Raw genomic sequence first — 22,503 nt, 5'->3', positions numbered from 1 at the left:
CCTTTTATACACATCATTGAATCCAGTTTGCTTGAGTCCACGACGGCATGTGTTCTATCTACATACAACAACACCCATCCATCTTCTCAGGGCATTCTCCCCTTTTTTTTTTCTTTTTTTTTTTTTCCTTCTCTTTTTCTGGGGGGGGGGGTGGGGTGGGGAAGGGTGGATATTTTTAGGACGGGTTGTTTTGTCCTTTATCTAACTGTATATTTTTGATAACTTTGTATTTATTTTGTGAGTATTTCCCTCTCAGTTATTGATTTTTTTCTCATTTGATTATCTGTATTTATACTTTGCTATTTTGTTATTTTGTTATTTGTTGTGTTATCTATTTTTTTGAGGGGCCCACATTGTACAAGCATTGCTTTTTAGTGGGTCCCTCCATTTCCATCTTAATTTAATTTCTATTGAAAAATAGTATACTTATTTAAAACCTACAATGTGTTGCCAAAATTGTCTAAGTGTTTTTTTTTTTTTTTTTTTTTTTCACAACATATGTATCATTATTTTCTTTTTTTGCAACGTATACAAATATTTATGTTTATATATGGTATACAATTCATGTATGTACAATTGATGGAAGTGAAATAAATAAATTTGAATTTGAAATTTGAAAGCCGGACAGACAAACAAATAATTGTATCCATCGCCTATAAGTTGTGATTGACACAGATTGCAAATTCTATTATTTCTTTCAACGTTTTCATACCTCCCTGTAACTATTGGTAGACGATGGTTTTCACAGCGGAATTTTGAAAAGCATATACGATATTTTTTAGAAAAAACAATCATGTATTTTTCTAATTCAAGACACTTTTTATAGATCCGATAATTTATACATTGAGGATTATCATACATTTCCGAGTACCAATTTTGAAATAGGCAATCTTTTAAACGTTGATCAATTGTACGTTTGATCCAAGTACTGTTTGTGGTTTCACATGTATACCATAAATCAGACATCCCTAGCATATCGATAGTAGTTTAATTTTTTTTTAAGCCATGAAGTTTTATATACCTTCTCATTATACAAAACCTTCAAAATTCTATATATCATTCCCGATAAAAATGTTTTCCCCAGCATGTTCTATACTACACCAGAAATTAATCATTTTCTATTAGAGATATATTTATCAAGACCATATCTACCTAGTTCGCCTAACACCATACAATTAGCTGTTGATTTTTTCAACTTTAAAATTTGCTTACAAAACTTCATGTGAAATATATCAAGATCTCGTATAACTTCGAATCCCCAGATTTCACTGCCATACAGAAGAACTGGAATAACAAGTTGGTCAAATAATTATAACATTATATCAATAGGCAAGTCCAATGAATATGACTTTGTCAACAAGCTGTTCTGGCTTGGTTCAATTGTTTCGTCTGCGCTTTTTAAAATCTGTTATTATAATTGAAGGTTATTCCTAAATATACATACTCACCAACTACTGATAGTTCATGATTGTTGAAATGAAAGGACGGTAATTTCCGCACTTTAACCCCAGAAAAATCAACAACCTTTATCTCATCTGAATTGACATGTAAAGACCAAATATTACAATATTCATATAACGCATTTAAGGCAGTTTGTAAATCATCAGAAGATTCAGCTAAAATCAAAGTATCATCGGCATAAAGCAATGTGAACAACTTAATGTAAATTGTATCTCATTTTGTCGAGCATGTGTATTAATTATTTTTGGTAAAACATTCAAGCCATGACATTTATCCTGGAGAAAACAACTGAAGTCATTTAGAAAGAGAGCAAAGAGCATAGGTGTTAGGTTTTCTCCAATATTACATTCAAATAGGGAAGATATTTCGTTATCTTTTATTACACACGATTTTGCCTGGCCATACATATTATCTATTATTTTGAAAAACTTCCATTTACATTGCTATTCATTAATTTCAACCAAAGAGCCGATCTATCTACTAGATTAAATGCTTTTTTTGTAATCGATGAATGCACAATATACCCTTTCGCTCTCAGATAAGTACAAATCAATTATTGAATGCAGTACAAAAATATGATCAAGAGTCGAATGACCATTTCTGAAACCAGCTTGTTCTTCACCAAGTATATCATTGCCTTCAAGATAAGTTGTTAACCTTTTATTCAGAATACTTGTAATACTTATAACAATCAGTGCGAAACTTGGGCACGCGTAAATATCCACTGTCTCTCTGTCTGGTATGATGTTCATGTACATCATTTGGATTGGTTAAGTTTACCTGAAGGTAAGAATGTGCTAAATTATGAACACATTTATCGTACAACTAAACTTATTTAATAGCTTAAACTATTACATTCCCCTAGTTGTTTAACCTCGAGTTGTTTGAACTATTTAACAGCTATAGTTCATATAGTAATCAGAGTTTTACAGCGTATTACACAAAAAGTAACAGTGGAAAAAAAAGATAGCTTGATTATGTACTGGGTAGTATTGACAAGATCGATTCCTTCAACATTTGATTTGACCCTTGACCGTTCCTGACAGATGCCGGGCATTCCTGAAACCCCGTCTTAAATTGCAAGCTCACAAATGAGACTTAAGTTCAGTGGCCTTGGATCGTCGGTGCACCGGTTGATATTTTGGTAAGAAGTAGATCTTCTTTCCTATTCCTTGTTTGACAATCTGCGGGGTCTGTAGAGTGAGTCTTCGTTTTCCTCTTACCACAATATTAGCTTCGTGTTGCTTTACTCTATCTGTTACCTGCATGCATCATATTTTATAAAGATATTTGTATTATTCATTTAAGTATCTCTTTTTCACCTTTCATCCAGAATGAGTTTATTTTATTACGTTTATTCAGCATCTTAAAAATAAAGATCTGTTTTAATGCAAACCTTACAAATAATGTGATAGTCTCTACGACAAATAATATACAGTGCAAACGGGTTTCGAAATTTCAAACTACCCATTTTCATATATTTTTCCACAAAAGAACCGCTCTTTATTGATTAAAAAATAAAATATAACGCCATACGTGATCATTGTTCTGCTGCATTACTTGAGAGCACTTAGAGACTTCTGATAAAGTAAAAAGCAGATATATTTATTATCAATTATGATTATTATAGAAATAGACCCAAAATATAGGTTTAATAAAAGGAGACAAAATATTGACAGACATCTCACATTCATCATGATGTCATCAAGATGATGGGCATGCGCACTAGCGATTAACTCCTCACAAAGGGCTTGGATGAACCACGATCCGTTTTGCTTGTCACGTAGCGAGAAATAGCCTGCCAATCGAAGAACATTTTGCAAAGTTAACCAGGACCATGTCTTACAAAGACTTACGATTGATCCGATCAGCCACAACTATGGAAAGCCAGTAACGTCAACAACTAAAATTCATGTTTGTTCAAAATATATGTATATTTAGATATGATGTATATTTCATACTTTTATTGTTTTCTTAATCGTTAAGCGTGGCCTTTGTTTCCAAAAATACATTGTGCATATTTTCTGTATAAAAAAAATTATGACATTGATGGATTTCTATTGAGGTAAGATTGATCAGATCAATCGCAACTCTTCGTAAGACGGGGTTCTGAGCTTATGTCATTACATAAGAGATACGATGGCATTCATTAACTTAAACGTTCTTTTGTCCTTCCCTTTTTGTAGTGTTTCTTTTTACCAACCCTCTCTGTCTGCCTCCTCTCACACCGTCAATTGAAAATATAAAAGTTATACGTAAATCGTAACGAAAACAAATCAATTTATACTTGTCGCAAGTAGTAGACGAGCAATCAATTGTAAATTTAGCAATTAATTCAAAGATTGTGATTAAGTTTAAAATAATGAGGGGGGGGGACCAAAGGTTTTAAAAAGTTGGGGGATTTTTTACGAAATATAATAAGTCCCCTCAAAAAGGTCTTCACCGCCAATTAATGGTGATTTATGGAAGGGATTTTTTTTTTACAAACAAAAAAATAATAGAATGTTTTCACTCCAAAATGCAGGTCATTTTGTTTCAGGAAAAGTTTGACAAGCAAAAAAAAAAGAAAAGAAGGAATGTCCCCACTTGCGTAGACACGACATATTCGACAAAAAGAAATATTATGTATGCCTCACAAAATGGGTAGGGGCACGGTCCGGGAATGTGCCTCTACTTTTATCCGCCACTGCTTGGAATGCTCCATTAGCCCCCTCCCCCTCTCCTTTCACCTAGTGAGCTCATCTTCTACGTCATATCATCATGAATGTGTTCCTGTGTGTAATTATTTCCTGGCTGCACCTCTCAAATTAATACTCTCTGGGCCTCACTTTGCAATATAATTTTGTTAACTATAAATATATAGAAAAATCAGTATGGCACACCGATCATGCCCACCGTAACACACATGTCTACTCACGTCCTTCCCCCTAACATACAAACCATCTTTCTCTACCTCCTCCTCTCCCACATATCTTTACGACCCCCACACAAGACCTATCACTCATCTCACCCGTGGGCCTCGGGGGGGGGGGGAGGGGGCGGCACTGACGTATAGCGACAGTATTTTTTTACAATTAAGACCCCCTTTTAACGCCTTGCTAGCTAGAAGTTCCCAAGCATATAATTTTTCATCACTTTTCATTGACCATCCCGTTCTTTAGCCGCTCATTTCAGTCGTCAGTTCTAAAGACCCTCATTTCATGTTAAATTCCAGTTCTCAAACGCCCCATTTGCAGTGGGCCAAAGAGCCCCCAACGTCCGTTGTCAAGGGTGTGGTTTCATATTTTTGGGGCAACACGTACACGCTTACCCATCCAAATCCTAGTGCCCCCTGGCCGCCGCCCCTAACTGATACACCATATTTCTCTACCCCCTCCCTCTATCTCTCACACATATCTTTACAATCCCACACAAGCCTTGGGAGGTCCACTCTTTCGTAAGCTTGGTAAGAGCCAAACTATATAGAAACTCCACTCTCTTCCTCTCTTTCTATTCTCCCTTACCACGCTGGTAAATTGCCAATTCGTCCACTGTCAAATCATCACTTCGTCGAGTCACCAGTTCGTCTATGACCATTTCGTCTCGTAACCAGTTAGTCTAATATCCATTTTATTTTCATTCATTTTGCACAATTAACATTAAGTCTAATTAGACCAAATGGTGTACAGATTGAATGGATATTGGACCAACTGGCTATTAGACGAAATGGCAATTAGACCATGTGGATATTCGACGAATTGACATTGGACCAAATGAGAATAAACCACTGCGCTTACCTTCTGAAGTAGCATGAGCAATGTAGACATCGGCATTATCTGGTACCCCACCGTCCGTATCCACCTCACTTCTTTTGATGTTACCAGGTGATGGTTTGTCCATGGACCCATCTGGTTTCAAACTTTCCACATCGTCTGTGGCCAGTGCAACTCTTCCACCACGTGTTAACCCATCAGTGCTCACGATGCCATCGCACTTCTCGGTCCCTGCTTCAGGGGGTGTGTTATTCGAGGAAGCACATGGAGTAACTTTATCTGTAAAGAAAGACGAAAAGGTACAACAGGCTCCCTGCCATAACGTAGGAAAGCGGGGACACACACTCTTACAAGAGTGGACACTTGTGAGTTGCATCCGGGTATGATAGGGGAGAATACAATTTACTATTTTACAGTGCTGTAGCGCCCTCTGAATTGGATTTGAAGCATTTAGAGTGTCTACAGAATTGAGTACTGTCCACGTATTACGAAATTAACGTCCTCGGTTTGATGGTGTGTGGTCGTACAGGTCCATGGTTGGTGGCAATTGCTTTCACATGCACATATAAGATATATGATTGGTTAAAATTGAATAATAGGTTCAATATTATCGATTTACCCATCAAATTTGTTCCCTGTCTCCAAACTCTTATAAAAGCTATAAGTCCATAAACAATAAGATGATTTGAACAAATAGGGGAAAACGAGAGGTAAGCATGTAACTGAAAACCCCCCAAAAGCTGATGTTAAGGTCAGAAAGGTGAGCCATTTTTGTAGTTTCACTTAATTTTACAAAGCAGTTATATGTACACATCTAGGTCAGTATGCAAATGACATGAACAAGGGAGCCGATATCACATACAGACTCTTTGTATTTTATAATATGAAATATAAAGATATAATTTTTTATGATAAGGCTCCACTGAATCGAAATAAATTGATACGATGAATTCACATCCTATGAAGTATATGAAATGTTTGCATTATTGCAGGGGGAAATACAACATTTTTTTTTTATAGGGGGAAGGGGGTGGGCATGGGCCCTTTCTTGCATAATTACCTCCTCTGCAGGCCTGAAAGAACATGATCTTTGGTTTTCCGATCAAGGCTTGACAGTTGTTCCCCGAGAACATGTTCTTGATTTCCTCGACGGTTACGACCTTCTGGTCAGTACCAAGAATGCCCTCTGGAACCCCATGGCTCATGAAGACCAAGACGACTGAGGTGTGGGAGGGCAGGATTTTCTGTTTTAAGCTATTTAGCTCCATTCTTATTTCCTTTGAAAAAAATGACAAGAAGATATAGAGGTTAATATCAAATTCTCCTTTGGCGAATCAGCCACAGACCCTTAAGACATTCACATCAAACATTCAGTATATTTTGTATTTCAAATTTTATATACACACACACCCACGCACACTCACACACACACACACACACCCTCACACACATATATGTATATATATATATATATATACATATATATACATGTGTTGGTGTGGGTATGTATGTATACAGTGCGTCTCAGAAAAAAAGAAAACCGGGATTACCCATGTCTTTTTTTCTTCGAAGGCAAATAAATCATGATATTTTATTTACATAATCATATAATTCAATTATCTTTCTTCAAGATACGACGACCGTGCTTGTTCGACGATCCCTGAAATGAGAGTGGATTAAGATATACACGTAAGTTTCTGCGCAGATCGTTTCTAATAAGCGTCAATATTTTTTTATTGTTTGTAATCTGACATGCGTGAACGATGTGCTTGGCTGTTGGTTTCAAATTCGGGATGAGATTCCAATTTTGCCATGAGTATCAAATTTATAGTAAACAATATATTTAATAATTGTTAAATCTATCATTATTGTGGGACGCACTCTTATATATCTTATTTAAGACGATTAAGAACTTCGGCGTGTTTGATACAGGGGAGACAAAAATGCATATTGACAAGGTTAATACTCATTTACCTAAATTTTTTACCTCCATGGTTTATTTAGATAATATCCAAATTTTCTACATAACACCTCTTCTCTAGATCGGGATAAGGATACACGGTAAACGAGAAATGAAAAGATATATAAATATGCATGTACATATGTTGTTGCCTCCCCTCCCAACCACTTTTCCCCTCCCCCTCTCTCTCTCTTTGTTCTTAACCTGATTAGGGTGGGTGAGTAAAACACAGAGAAGGGTCAGCGGGGTGTGTTGAAAGAGGGAGGGTGTGTGTGTTTGTGTGGGATGTGCATGCTGTATGGGAATGGATACTAGTATATGCAATCCAGTGTGTCTTGTGGTCAGGGTGTTAGATGTGCATGCTGGAATGGACACAGGTCTGCGTTTCTTAGGGTGAGTGGGTGTGTGTGGGTGAGGGCGTGGGGTGCACATGCTAGAATAGATACATATGTCTGTGTTTCCTAGGGTCAGCGTGAGTGTGACAATATGGGTGCACATTCTGAAATAGATACAATTCTGTGTTTCTAAGGGTAATTGGTTGTGTGTGGGTGAGGGTGTGGGGTACGCGTATACATGCTGTTATAAATACAACATCTGTGTTTCTTGTAGGGTTAGTGGGTGTGTGTGGGTGTGAAGTGCGCATGCTGAATAGATACAAATCTGTGTTTTCTAGGGTCAGCGTGGATGTGAGTGTGTTGAGTGAGGGCGTGGGGTACACATACTGGAAGGGATAAGCTATGTGTCTAATGGTTAGTGTGTTCGTGTGGGTGTGGATTTTGCTAATTTGGATGAATTCACAAAGTAACGTGTGTGGGTCACTGAGGTCGCAGGAGCGTGTTGTACGTAAGATGTAAGAAAGTGTGTCTATAGGATCAGCAATTATAACTTAATGGGGGAGGGGGGGAGGGTACTTCAATATTCACATAGTTCATAGGCAAAAAGTATTACCTCAGCAGTTAGATTTTGAGCTTCTTCAGGGGCATATCCAATCTCCTTAAAGACATGCCTCACGTTGATCAAATCAATATCAGATCCCTTCCTTTCATTCGCTCTGTAGGTATCAAATATGTAGTTGTTCAAGATGAAAGCAACTCCCTTGTCTGGTTTGTCCATGGCGTAGCACTAAAAGATAGTATGATGTAATAAGAGACCAGAAGGTACCAGAAGTTGAAAAAAATCATCAAATAAACCACAGAAATTACAAACAATCACCTAACATAATCTGTTATATTTTGACACCTATTTTCTATTACCGTGTGCAATGCGTTTTCGACATTTTAGAGGGATGGTCCGGGCTGAAAATAATTATATCTAAATAAATAGAATAGAATTCACAAAGCAAAATGCTGAAAATTTAATCAAAATCAGATAACAACTAGCAAAGTTATTGAATTTTAAGTTTATCAATATTTTGTGAAAACAATTATATGCACATCGTCATAAATTTTCATTAGGTGTGCTAATGATGTCACATCACTTTCTTTTTTATTATGTTATTACATGAAATCATAATTGTTTCATTTTTTCATACATGTGTAAATGATATGTCTCCATTATGATGAAATTAGTCGCGGAAATAAATAACTAATGCATTTAATCAGTTGTCAATCCAATTGTTTTAGTTCTTGGTAGAAAAATTTCATATAATAAAATGCAAAAGAACAAGTGGGGATATGACATCATCAGCCCACCTAATGAACATGCATGAAGACCTGCCTAGAACTGTTTCACCTGAATAATGCATATCTTTAAAATTCAATAACTTCGTTATTTGTTATCGATTTTGATCAATTTTTCTGTGAATTTTACTCTATTTATTGATATATAAATATCTCCAGCCTGGACCATCCCTTTAATTTCATCTTTACAATTAGTATCTAGCTTTGTCAGTCAGGGCCCCACTTCAGAAATAATTAAACCGAAACTCCATACACAACTCTACGTGCAACCAATTTCAAACACACATTTGAGACCCAGCCCTTCATTTATTTTTCTTAACATTGCATCAATAATATCCGCTCTTTCTCTAAATGGGCGCAATGGCCCGTATCCTGAAGACAGGGTGAACTTAAACCATGGTCTAACTCTATGATAAAATAATGGGAAGCCAATATCTCAAAAATTTTATTAAGTTGTATATTTCTTACATTTACTGTGCTCTTTCCTGATTCTTCAATGGTGAAGATAATCATCTATGTATACTTCCTGGACAATTATGAATAACTTGAGAGTTGAGAGCCAAGTGAGCTGAAATATGATATCTCTACTGTTAGTAATTTATGTAACAGTTGTCTATCCATACTTAAACCACATTTTTAAACCCGAGTTTAAGTTAAACCCGACTTCAGAATAAGGACTATAATGTCACTTCAGGTCCAATCATTGTATCCAAAATGCCATACAGTCATACAGGTTGTCATTAATAAAACCACAATTTCATAGATTAATGCCATGAAATGCCATATATTGATTGCTGATGGGCACCCCTTCATGCATCATCACCCTGCTACTGATCTCCGACCTCAGTGGTGGAGGATGGGGAAGAAGAAGGGGAAGAAGCCCGGGGGGCCACTTCCATTGACGAGTGGATACCATGCGCGACCACGGGGTCTCGAAAAGCACACTAAACACATATTTTCCATATTCTGAAAATGCACCCTTAACAAGTATTGGAAACAAGACAAGTATTCCCCCCCCCCCCGGGAAGATGAAGAAGAAGAAGAAGGGGAAGGAGAAGAAGGAGAAGAAGAAGGATGAAGAGAAGAAGAATAGTAATGATGATCGTAAAGATGATAATAATGAAAAAAAATAATAGAATAAGGAGAAGGAGAAGAACTAGCAGAAGAAGTACAATAATAATAATAATAATAAGAGAACAGGATAGAAACATCTGATACAAAATAAAAGCAATTACCATTTTCCGGTTCAGTTCTATAGACATATCTGTCAGGATGGCTTGCTTGATTTCTTGGGCGGTATAGGATCCATCGCAATCAAATGGAACGTCTGTGTGAACAAGACACGACAAAAAAATAGAATTAAATGTATGTGTGTGTGTGTGTGTGAGAAAGAGCAAGGTCGAGAAAATGTAAGTGTGTGTGTGAGAGAGAGAGATAGACAGAGAGAGGAAGGGAGAGAGGGAAAGACACACATGGCCTAATACTCTGTATGTCCTAGTATTACTACATGTACTAAAAATATTACTCAAATTACGACATACTGGATTTTATGCTCTGTTATATGGGTCCTACAGTATGGTGATAATGGAAGGATTACAGGACTATTTTCTTTTAAAAAATGAAGTATTGGAGTATTAAGTAGAACCGCATTTTTTTAAAATTGAGCTCCAATTGGGATCCAATTTAATCTTTTCAACGGTTTCTTTATTATTTATCTAAATCAATTACACTGATTTAGGTATTAACTGATCATACACTTTTTGGATTGTATATCTATATATTATTGTTGGATTCGCTCCATTTTTTTGTTTCTGTATTTTGATATCAAACTCTTATAAAAAAAACCCCGACTAATTATTCATTTATTATCTTATTTCATTACCATTTTGCATTTTATCAATTTTTAGATATAATTTTTAAGTAACCTGCTTCATGATTTGTGTCTTACCTTTTCATAATTATAGAATTTCTCCTGATTTTGTTATTCAGCCTGAGAGCTGCCTCTTTGTGTTGGTTTTAATAAACCAGTTCAATTAAACTCAATTCAAGTCCGTCGTAAGTGAGCAGTGAAATAAATGAACCATTAGCCTTCGTACCTTCGTGGTATGTGAGAGCGAGAAGATAATGTTACCCATTGATTTAAAAAAAAATGGATAGAGCTCGTTGTGCACACACAATCTTGAACGATCAACAGTATATAGGACCATGCCAACGCTAATAATGAAAAAAAAAACATGCACATGGAAGCGAAAAGTGTGGAACTTTGTGCGCGCTTCACCTTTTTTTTTATTCTGGCGAGTTCCCCCAAGTCTGCGCAGTCCCCCTTGTTTTGTGCATATGCGTAATTCTAATAAAAGAAGATACGCAACGAACACTATACACATGCAGTACAGATATTAATTTTAAAAAACTCCGACTCAAAATGGTGGAAAATAATGAACCGGGGGCATTTCATGTACATTTGACAGTCTCAAAATGCAGCCTTTCTAATCAAAATCCCCGAGGGGCGTACAAAGTGAATGGGTGTGTAGTCATAGGGCACCATTTTTTTTGTTCAGTCTGAAAATGACTGCCCGAGGTTTTTTTTTCCAAGAAAATCATATTTTTCTTTCAATTTTTTTATATTTGGCACACTCATAATAATACAAGAAACATTATCAACTGATAGATTTTGTGAAATAAAAAGAAATTAATTTAAATCTTAACTAAAATCGTTAGGTGCGCAGACTTTGGGACCACCATCATACTTTTTTAGCGTTTCCGGTGGCCTCAAGGAGTGCGTTGTTGCTATATCCATTTTTTTTTTACATCGATGTACTCACCATCTAAATCATCTTCCCCCGAAGTTTCATCAAGTATCAAATACTGCAAATAAAGGTGGAAATTGTACTAAGCATTAACATTATTAACAGTAATCGGTTTCATTATCGTGTTCTGTAATTATCGTAAGAAAAAAAAAAGAAACCATTTACTCAAAACTAGGAGGATATCCAATGTTTCGTGTTCTGTTTTAGGGTTGGGGTTTGGGAATGTGTATATCTGGAAGAAAAAAATAAGAGGAAGGGACGAAAAAGTTCATTACTTTCGGCAAATACATTACTGATAATACTATAATCTTCATCATTTATGTTCAAAACCAAAATGCTACAATTGCCACATCCCAAAAATAAGTTTGAGAGCACAGTTCATGTATTCTTTGCACAGTAATCAAAGCCCTAATTATTTAGTATGATACTTTCATCAAACATATACATATTGGAATAAGTGGACCTGATCATATACAACGCATGCATTCGTTATTACTGTAATTTAATGCGTTAGACCAAAAATATCAGTTTCGAGCGAGAAGGGGGGGATATAGTTATTTTAAAGGAAAATTATTCAAAATGTATTGTACGGTTACCTTTTTCCTGCGGTGTCTGTAAACTAATTTGTATATAGCGAAAATCACTGGCAGAAGAAGTAGAGGAACTCCCGATAAACCAATGAATGCCAACGAACTGAATCCTAAAAGAAAAACGAAACGACATTGATCGAAGTAATTTTTTTAGTGGTGGCGGGTGCTTTAGTTGTTGTAGTTGTTGTTGTAGTTGTTGTCGGTTGAAATGAAGAAAAAAAAACCCGGCTACAATACACGTTTAACGGTTATGATGATATCATATCACCCTAATTTCAAATACTAGTACGCGTGACATTTATTTAAGCTTGCATTAAAAAAAAATGTGAGGGCGTCGTGTTCGAGTGGTTACGACTCTCGTCTTTCAATCAGAGAGACGTGGGTTCGAATCCCAGCCATGGCGTGTTTTCCTTCTGCAAGAAATTTAGTTATACCCACATTGTGCTGCACTCAATCCAGGTGAGGTGAATGGTACCCGGTAGGATTTATTCCTTGAATGCTTTAGCGACAATACGGCGCCTCAGCTACAGCCGGGGTAAATGATATGATACCAAGTATCAAGCTCAGTAGAGTATATGCAATTATAGTAGCTGCGCTATTCAAAGGAACATATTGTTATTACATAAATACAGGCAAGAAATTTAAACCAGTTGTATATTAAGAAACCTTTGCATTGAGAGGTTCTGCTACTACCGGCAATGCAACGCCAACGATCAAATTATCATTGTTGCAGAATGTGGCATTATGTGTTGACCGTCCATTACTACCACAGCTTTCTGACACATGACGATACATTACGTCACCTGTCACGAATCGTAATATCGCAGCAGATTCCTCATGCAATACGTCACGTGACACCCATCAAAATGTCGAAATGGCATTTTGATAAAGGAATGGATTTTCATTGGTTGAATGAGATGAGAGAGCTATACAGTGCGTCCCAGAAAAAACGAAACCGAGTTTAAGCGAGGATATATCATAACTTAATCACAAATACAATAGACAAATGACCTACCAATGTAAAGCTTAGAACCTCTTCTTTCATCTGATATTACTTAGATTATTCCCTATTCACGCATGAGTGAGCAAAAACAATTTTAAGAAAGGATACCAAAATCTCATTTGGCGTGTGGTATCTGAATTTCAAAAATAAAATCACATGCCTAAAAAGTTCAATACCTGCTTTTTTATTTGATACCTTAATCATAAAAAATGGTCAAGAAGTAAAATAGTTATGTTCCCTCGAAACAATGCTTGCATTTCCATAATTTCATTAAATAAACGTGTTTTCACCGGTTTCCCACAGAAGCTTACGCATGGTTTACAAAAGACTTAATGCATGGCTGATCGTCAACAAAACGGAGTGTCAAGTGAGTTTGAACGCTAGCCTGGAGAACCTCTTAATTTTTATGAAATTATTGAAATTCAAGCCTTATTTCAAATAACCAGAACTTTGTTATTTCTTGACCATTTTCTGTAATTGAGGTATCAAATTAAAGAGCAGATATTGAACTATTTGAAAATGTGGTTTTCTTTTTGAAACTCAGATATAGCCCGCCAAATGACTTTTTGGTATCCCCTCTTCAAATTGTTTTTGCTCACTCATGCGTGAATTAGAAATAATCTTCGTACTTTCAGATGAAAGAGGAAATTCTAAGCTTTACAATGGTGGGTCATTTGTCCATTGTATTTGTGACTAAGTTATGATAAATCATCGATAAATCTCGGTTTCGTTTTTTGTGGGACGCACTGTATAAAACCGCATTTCTCATTGGATATTGCTTCAAAAATAGGTGTCTTACAGAGATAAAATGAAGATCAAATGGTTTTTAGAATACAAATTCGGAGAGATTTTAAGGGTATTTATCTCACTTATTTTAACGGAGAATAAATATTTTCTTCTAAGATAAAATAGATCTCAGAATACCACCCGAGATATTTATGTGAAATATGTATTCACTCAGCATTTTTTAAGATCTGTAGGCAAAATTGTTTTTAGGAGGTGAGATTGTGATGGAGACGGGGCGGATCCAGGATTTTGGGAGGAAGGGGGGCATATACCTTGCATTATGCGTCGGGGGGAAGAAACATAGGATGAAAAACAGGTCGAGAATTTGTCTGTTTCCGAACATCGCAGAACTTACTATGGGGCAAGCCAGGAACAGAACTTGTAGAAGACACAGTAGAAGAACTCTTGTCTGTAGGTCTATCCGCCTTGGTAGACATGGTAGGTACCGCCTTTGACGTTGGGTCCTTCTTTGTAGGAGAACGTGTGGTTGTACTAATATCTTCGGAGGTAGTTGATGAACCAGTCGTCGAAGGCATTCCTGTTGTCGATGGTGTGGTATGACCTGTGCGACTTCCCGGTGTAGTGCCATTTTCAGGTTGCGCCGTTCTTGTGGTAAATCTCCTCGGGGTGGAATGTGTATTTGTTGTCGTGGATGGTAAAGTGGTGTGTACAACATGATGTGGAGTAGATGTTGTCTTTGTCGTGGTGACCTGTGTGGTATGTTCCTCATTTGCTGTTTAATGAAATAATGAGGAAATCAAAGAATGGAAATTATCGGACATTAGATCTAATCTTGAGGATTTGTCTCCGATAGAGCATTGGCCTACAATGACGGAGAGGATGGATGAACCCAAATAAATTTCTGATCGGTTAAGTTCACTCATTTGGAATTGGAATGTGTGATAACTTGCGTTTTTGAAAGGGAAAACAAATACGTTTTTCATCAAAACATTCAGTGTGCTTTAAAGTTGGTTCTCTAAAACAGTAGGGCTTTAGGATCCGAAAGACTAGAATTTGGAGTCTCAACGACCTTGGCACTGCATCCCTTCAAGACCATGGCCTAGTCCAGATTGGACGGGATTGGACGTCGATATAAAAAATATTTCTTTCCCCAAGCTAACATTTGAGAGAGCAATTGTTCCCACGGACCCCGAACGGACCCCGAACTCAACCCAGTGAACACTGGCTGAGGAAATCAGGAAGTCAACCCCTCTGTCAACGTCTAATATGAAATAGCCCTCGCTATAAGCGAGCCTCTGTACCCACCAAGGGAAATTTAGCTCTAAAAATACTAGTGTGGACAGTATGTTGCCCAGGGTTATTAAAGAGTTGGGCATTTTTTGCCCAACTATTATAAGAGTGTACTTAATTGATCAAGCTAACACACACGCACCTTTACAATGGGGAAATTTATCCGAAAGAGTTCCGTTTGGCTGGCATCTTATTGTAGAACTCCCCACCAATGTGTAGCTGCTGTCACTGCAAGCAAACTCGCATACTGTGTCGCACTTGATTCCAAGTTCTGGCGGGCAAGCTCCTTGGATGAGCAGGAGAGGGGATGAGTAAGCGGGCACCAAGCATGATGATGATTCTACCGATTAAGAGATATATATATTTATTTCTGTTTATATATTTCAGATAATTTTTCATTGGTCCATAAATTTATCTTGCAATTGTTTTCAAATGCAAACAAAAATTACTATCGAAACAAAATAAAAAAAATAAGTTTCTGCAATAACTTACGACCCCACTCTCAGTCCTTTCCGCGTGTGGTACGGGGGATAGGCCTACCGAGGTTTTAGCAAAAGGGACATGAAATAAAGAACAGGAGAAAAACGCGTACTACAAAAAAATTCTCCAGATAGGAAAATTATGATGGAAGAACAAACATAAAAATATAGATTTATGTCAAGAAAACATATTTTAAGATCAAAACAGGGAGAAAAGAGCCAAAGGTGGTCGCTACCGAGCAGTTTTTTTTTATTTTGTCTTTGGTCGGATTGAATTTGAAGAGGCATAATTGGCCGTCTGCATTTGGTATAGGGCTAAATTCTAAATGATAAATAGAACAATACAATTTTAGTACCTGTCATCTGTCCGGTAGATATGAGCCTGTCAATCAAAGCTTTTGTCACTCGCTGGAGACCCTCTTCCCGAGAAAAGCTTGACTGCAACATCGCTCGTGTCCCAGTCTGCACGTCTCTCACAAAAGCATCGTAAACGTAGAAATGACGAAAAACCTCATAGATTCGCTTCTGTGTCATGTTTGTAAAAGTACGGCATGATATGCGAGCCTAGGTATTTTGGAATAAAAAATATTTTTGGAATATTAACTTGCCCAATTGAATATTCTCCATTCGAGTTTTTGCCCATAATTGAAATAGTGACTATAATAGGACGTTGCTCATTAATTGCTATCCTGATTAGAGTCAAGAATTATTACAGGCAAGATGAAAATCGGGTGTAAAGCAAAAAACAAACAGCTACTTTTCCATTTGTTACTCCACTAGTGGACTGATCAATACGGAGTTACGTCATAAAGCCTGCTCTATGTTCACAGTAGGGGAAGGCGGGGTTACTTTAAGTTAGGCCACCACCCCCAGGCCGATAATGAGTGGTGTCATATATTGATGACCCATTGCATAACTCCCTAACCCCACCATATTGTTTTCAACGTTGAAACAAAAAATAAAAAAATTTCAGAGGAAAAAATATAAATTTCAGCCCCCCCCCAAAAGTGGGTGAAATAGATAAGCGCTTTACCCATATGCATCTTTAAGTATAGTGAAGGCATAATAACAATATTGTTAGTCCAGGTATGGATCCTCATTCTTGTTTTAGTCTTTTGCATGATGGATGCCTAAGGAATATGTGGATGTGAAAATATCACACTAAGTTTGGACTGGGGTAGGTTGAGCCAAGTAAAAAATTGTCATGCTGGTTCTTGTCCCATACCTTTTGTACATAGTTCTGACTTCTTGTGGCTCAACTTACTCCAGAAGGTGGCTCAACTTATCCCATGGGTAGGGCAACTTGAGCCAAGTATTTTTTTTCCAAAGGTGACAGCGACTTTCAGTGTGGTGGTAGAATGTTATATGTAGGTATAAAGGTGTTTCCCAAAAATCTAAGTCAAGGTGCTTATTTCCACAAGATTATGAATCATATAACTTCTATCAGGAAAAAGGCAAACAATGGCTCAACTTACCCCCACCTTCCCCTTCAGTTGGTAGAGTGAAACAGGACGAGGCATGTATCGAGTATGCCTGGCATATCAACTTTCATGGTATGGAACACTGGCGGTGCGTCCTAATATCTTGACCGTCTTGTTCGCGGACGTAGATGTTAGTCGATTTGACATTTTCCGAACCTAGAAATGTTCTTTCAGATGAAGTTTTTTTCCTGATTCGTGTTCCTTTGGGGTCCCAGAACAAATTCAGCTTGGTTGCCCAAAGTTGCCGTTTGGGCGATTTTGCTAATTTGCATAAATCCAAAATGGCCGCCAGATGCCATCTTGAAAACCTAACTTTTGAACCCCTTTCCCCAAAATGATGAGTAATGACTCTTTATAGGGGTTTAGAGGGGTGTAGAATCGATTTCTGTTATCATTTTTGCAATATAAGGTCATCTTCAGGTCAAATCCAATATGGCCGCCAGATGCCAACTTGAAAAATTAGAGTTGATCCCCTTGCCCCAGAATAATGAGTAATACCTTTGTTTCGGGGTTTTGGGATGTGTAGAATCCATTTCTGCTATCTATTTTGCAATATAATGTCATCTTCAGGTCAAATCCAAGATGGCCGCCAGATGACGCCATCTTGAAATATAAACTTTTGAACCCTTTGTCCTAGAATCATGAATAATAATTCTATTCGTGAGTCATTTGGTATGTTGATTCAATTAATATTGTAATTTTGCATAAAGGATAATCTTCAGATCAAATCTACGATGGCCGCAAACCGCCATCTTGAAAAAAAAACTCTCCGAGGCTTATACGTGTAAGAGCTAATGTAAACGGATTTCAGTAAGTTTTAGGTCAAGATGGAGTCACATCTGAGATGTCAGATTTCGACATTAACTGCTCACCTTAGGATAAATCCTCTTTAGGTTTGGGCTATGATACATTTCGCATGTATTTTTATTTGTTTTACTGTCCATCCATACTTTTGTACTGAAGAGGCTTAGAGTCTTATTTTAAGTGTTTTCTCAATATTTTTTTTTTTAATCAATGTGTCCAATGATTGGTAGGTTTCAATTCGCCTTAAAAGACGATGGTGTAGCGCTAAGTCTTACATTTTCGTGAGTGACTGTAGAGCTCCGCTTTAGAGTGGCAGTCTCTAGAGCAAATTTTTACAGATAAAGGAGGATGGCGCTGAGACAGGTTTAGATAGAGATGCTGCCCTAGCTTTCCTGCTAGGTCTTTGGTCTGCCAATCTAGCATTCCGACTATTTTCTGATGTCTTGACACCTGCACTTAGTAGCTTTCCATGGAATTGCGACTATCATCTACATCTCCAAAAGTGTTAGTGTATATGCCGGCGAGTTTTATGTCACGTTTGTATGTGTCTCTGTAACAGAGGCAGTGGCGTAACTGCGGGGGGGGGGGGGGGGGCATGGGGGCACGTGCCCCCCCCCCATCGGCCGCCCCCCCCCAAAAAAAAAAGAAAGAAAATTATTGTTCATAACAATGTTATATTATGTTATGTTATATAAGAAGCATTTCTTTCATAACTTTATGAAACATAATTTCCTTCATTGTGTCTTCATTGTTCCTGGTGCTCGCATAGACTGTTTAACGAGATATATAATCCTGTTGTACTAAAACCTCCCGTTTTCAAATAAATATACACCAAATATATTTCCTCGCAATTCCAGTTATTATTGTTTTATGTAGTGACATTTATTTTTTCATGACTACTTAAAGTGATTGCTCTATTTTAAGGTTTTAATATAAAACATTGCCTGTCCGTGCTTACGTTCGCATTAGTGGATTGGTGAGATTTCTGCTCTTCATGAACTCCTATAATCAGTCCTTAAAATGTCAATTTTTCTGATCTGAATATCAAAAATTTTCAGCTCGCGCTTCGCGCTCGCATCATTTGGTTAGTAAAATACGTAGGGTCTTTAATAGTGAATTCCTACAAACAAGCCTTAGAATGCCCCCCTTCAGGTCTGAATTTCCTAAATTTTCAGCTCGCGCTTCGCGCTTGCAGTATTTGATTAGTAAGATGCGTATGATAGCAAAGGATGGCACTTGCATTAGATGACTATGGTGAGATATTTATACTCTTAATGGATTCGGAAATATAGTCCTTAAGATGTCCCTGTTTAGGGTCAATATATACAAAAATTTTAGTTTGCGCTACGCGCTCGCATTGTTTGTTTAGCGAGACAGTTACGTATCATGATTACAAAAAATGTGCTTATAATGTCCCTTTTTAGCTCTGAATATCAAAAAGTTTGAGCTCGCGCTTCGCGCTCGCATTATTTAATCAGTGAGATACATATCCGTTTAATGGCACTGCATGTCCTTAAAATATCTTTATTAGGTCAGTATAACTGGCAACTAAGTGACTCGAAATTTTTGCTGGTGCCCCCCCCCCAATACCATGACCCAAGGTACGCCACTGAACCGAAGTGTGATCTACCGATGGGGTGAGACCAATCACACAGCTCACCTTACCTTGGCAAATTCAAGAAGGGATTCGCCAAGGTTTCATGCGGCGAACATGCCACAACCACTGTCTTGAAGCGCAGATGACATATGGAAGGTGTTAAGCCACTTTTCTTGGTCGGCGTACGTTTTCTAGGACTTACTTCCGTACAGGAGCTTGGCCATGACTGACAGATTTTCCTATCCTGGTGCTTATCTCCCTGTCCAGTGAAAGGGAGCTAGAGACAGATAGGTAGGTGAGGAGTCCACCACAACCAGACGTCTGCATGCTGTTGATAGAGGTATCTAGAGGACAATCAGTGTCTTGAGTCGATCAGGATTTCTGTCTCACAGGCTGATGGGTGATTCAAACTCCTTACATGCACAGGCCAGGTAGCTGTATATGACTAGGTCTTGTAGTCCCACTTCTTGAGAGGCAGGGGTGATATCGTGTCCGTACAACATCTCACGAATGGGAACCATCCTGTCCATTGCTTAGTACCTAGTCGGTCGAAGTTGAAGAGTTTCCTAGAAGCCTTCTTTGCATTTGCCAAATGCATACTGGGGAAGCAATCCCAAAGAGTGTCAGGGCCAGGCGCACCCTTTCTTGCTTCACGCCACTGCTCACAGGAACTGAGGGAGGCTTCCAGATGTTCCAGCGATGTAGCAAAGTGTACTCATTGAATGAAATGACCATGGAACAGTCTTGGGGAGCCTAACTTTTGCAGGAGACTATAAAGAGTGCACTCCTGCTGACCAAGTCAATGGCTCAGTACGAAAAGTCCAATGGTAATTATAAAAGAAGTTAGTAAGTTAACTATTTTTTGGAAAAAAATACGGAAAAATCACTTTTTAATTCAAGTAATACTTTGAAGTCCTTTCACTAGAAAAGTATGGTTTGACAGAACAAAAAGGATTAATTAAAGCTCCCGAAATAGATCATAGCCCAAACCTTGAATGTTTTCATTCTAAAGTGAGCGGTTAATGACGAAATCTATCAACCATCTGACCGTCTTAGATTTGACTTGACCTCGAACTAAAAATGGAGTGATTAAAAGAAATGAATAATTCTTACTGAAATCCCATTACTTGAGCTCCTATACATACTAGCCTCATTGGGGAGAGTACTTCTTCAAGGTTCAATAGTCTCGGGAAGTATTTTTTTTAATATGGCGTTTAGCGGCCATCTTGCACATTGATCTGGAGATGATCCTATATTGCAAAATTATTAACAGAAATGGAATCAACATACCAAATAACTCACGAAAAGAGGTATTATTCATGATTCTGGGAAAAAGGGTTGAGAAGTTAATTTATCAAAATGGCATCATCTGCCGGCCATCTTGGATTTGACCTGAAGATGACATTACCTTGCAAAATAGAAAGCAGAAAGAGATTCTACATACTCCAAAACCCCTAAACAGAGGTATTACTCGGCATTCTTGGGCAAGGGGATCAAAATTCAATTTTTCAAGATGGCATCTGGCGGCAATTTTGAATTCATGCAAATTATCAAAATTGCCCAAGCGGCAACTTTGGGCAACCAAGCTAAATTTGTTCTAGGACGCCATAGGAACACGAATCAAGAAAAAAACTTCATCGGAAAGAACATTTCTAGGTTGGTGTATTGAGCCTATGGGACTGTCAAATCGACTCTGCTGCCACAGATTTCAGATTGAGAAATGTGCTGTTGCTATATGACATGATCAATTCTTTACGTCCACGCCGAATTCGCGAATAGTCTACTATATACCGTACAAAAAGTAATTACACAGTGCAAATGTATGTAAAAAATGGGGAATACGTCAGAAAACATATGTATTCATAGAAATCGAATTGAAATTTACCGAGCCGGATTCATCATCGAAAGAAACACGGGGAAATGTTCGCATCCTTTCCCATTGCTTATCTGCATCTGTAGGAAAGATTAGCGATATTATAACTTTAAACAGAACTAAGGCTGGAGAAATTTGAGACTATCATTTAAGAAATAGTCTGATTTATTTATTGTAGCATAAAATTAAGAATGTTAAATCTAGATGATTATTCACGCTTTCTAGCTATAGCTGCGTCCCACAAAAAACGAAACCGAGATTTATCGATGATTTATCATAACTTAATCACAAATACAATAGACAATTCACGCATGAGTGAGCAAAAACAATTTGAAGAAAGGATACCAAAAACTAATTTGACGGGGGTAATCTGAATTTCAAAAAGAAAATCACATGCCTAAAAAGTTCAATATCTGCTCTTTTATTTGATACCTTAATCACAGAAAATGGTCAAGAAATAAAAAGAGTTCTGTTCCCTCGAAACAATGCTTGTATTCCCATAATTTCATTAAATAAACGTGTTTTCACCGGTTTCCCAAAGAAGCTATCGCACGGTTTACAAAAGACTTTAATGCATGGCTGATCGTCAACAAAACGAAGTTCGAGTGACTCAGAATGCTAGCCTGTAAAGCCTCATTATTTTATGAAATTATTGAAATTCAAGCTTTATTTCAAATAACCAGAACTTTGTTATTTCTTGACCATTTTCTGTAATTGAGGTATCAGTTTAAGAGCAGATATTGAACTTTTTGAAAATGGGGTTTTCTTTTTTGAAACCCAGATACAACCTGCTAAATGACTTTTTAGTATCCCCTCTTCAAATTGTTTTTGCTCACTCATGCGTGAATGAGAAATAATTCAAGTAATTCCAGATAAAGGAGGAGATACTAAGCTTTACAATGGTAGGTCACTTGTCTATTGTATTTGTGATTAAGTTATGATAAATCATCGATAAATCTCAGTTTCGTTTTTTCTGGGAC

The 22,503-nt window shown here is 37.4% G+C and overlaps 1 protein-coding gene across 1 annotated transcript; it reads right to left on the bottom strand.

Annotated features, from left to right (window-relative positions):
• Positions 1 to 491: 491 nt before the first annotated feature.
• LOC129262862 (uncharacterized) lies at positions 492 to 21,599 on the bottom strand. The gene is made up of 12 exons (XM_064101111.1): positions 21,536 to 21,599; positions 16,125 to 16,332; positions 15,432 to 15,629; positions 14,394 to 14,771; positions 12,256 to 12,359; positions 11,675 to 11,717; positions 10,088 to 10,179; positions 8,122 to 8,295; positions 6,274 to 6,490; positions 5,238 to 5,492; positions 3,150 to 3,259; positions 492 to 2,723 (listed from the first exon to the last, which is right to left on the bottom strand). The coding sequence occupies exons 1-12, from the start codon at positions 21,578 to 21,580 to the stop codon at positions 2,547 to 2,549; spliced, it is 2,001 nt and encodes a 666-aa protein (XP_063957181.1). The 5' UTR covers positions 21,581 to 21,599; the 3' UTR covers positions 492 to 2,546.
• Positions 21,600 to 22,503: the final 904 nt, after the last annotated feature.

This window comes from Lytechinus pictus, chromosome 6, assembly GCF_037042905.1.
Source record: "Lytechinus pictus isolate F3 Inbred chromosome 6, Lp3.0, whole genome shotgun sequence".
Classification (NCBI taxonomy): Eukaryota; Metazoa; Echinodermata; class Echinoidea; order Temnopleuroida; family Toxopneustidae; genus Lytechinus; species Lytechinus pictus.
This window is presented reverse-complemented; position numbering and strand designations above follow the sequence as displayed.

What these genes read in the sequence shown, in the direction of transcription:
- LOC129262862 (XM_064101111.1), bottom strand. Translation starts at nt 21,580, where the DNA reads ATGCGAACATTTCCCCGTGTTTCTTTCGATGATGAATCCGGCTCG. An exon ending in TCGATGATGAATCCGGCTCG is followed by an intron (nt 16,333 to 21,535) that starts GTAAATTTCAAT and finishes CAAAATACCTAG; the next exon opens with GCTCGCATATCATGCCGTAC. An exon ending in CTCAAAATCTAACTGCTGAG is followed by an intron (nt 6,491 to 8,121) that starts GTAATACTTTTT and finishes TTTTTTTCAAAG; the next exon opens with GAAATAAGAATGGAGCTAAA.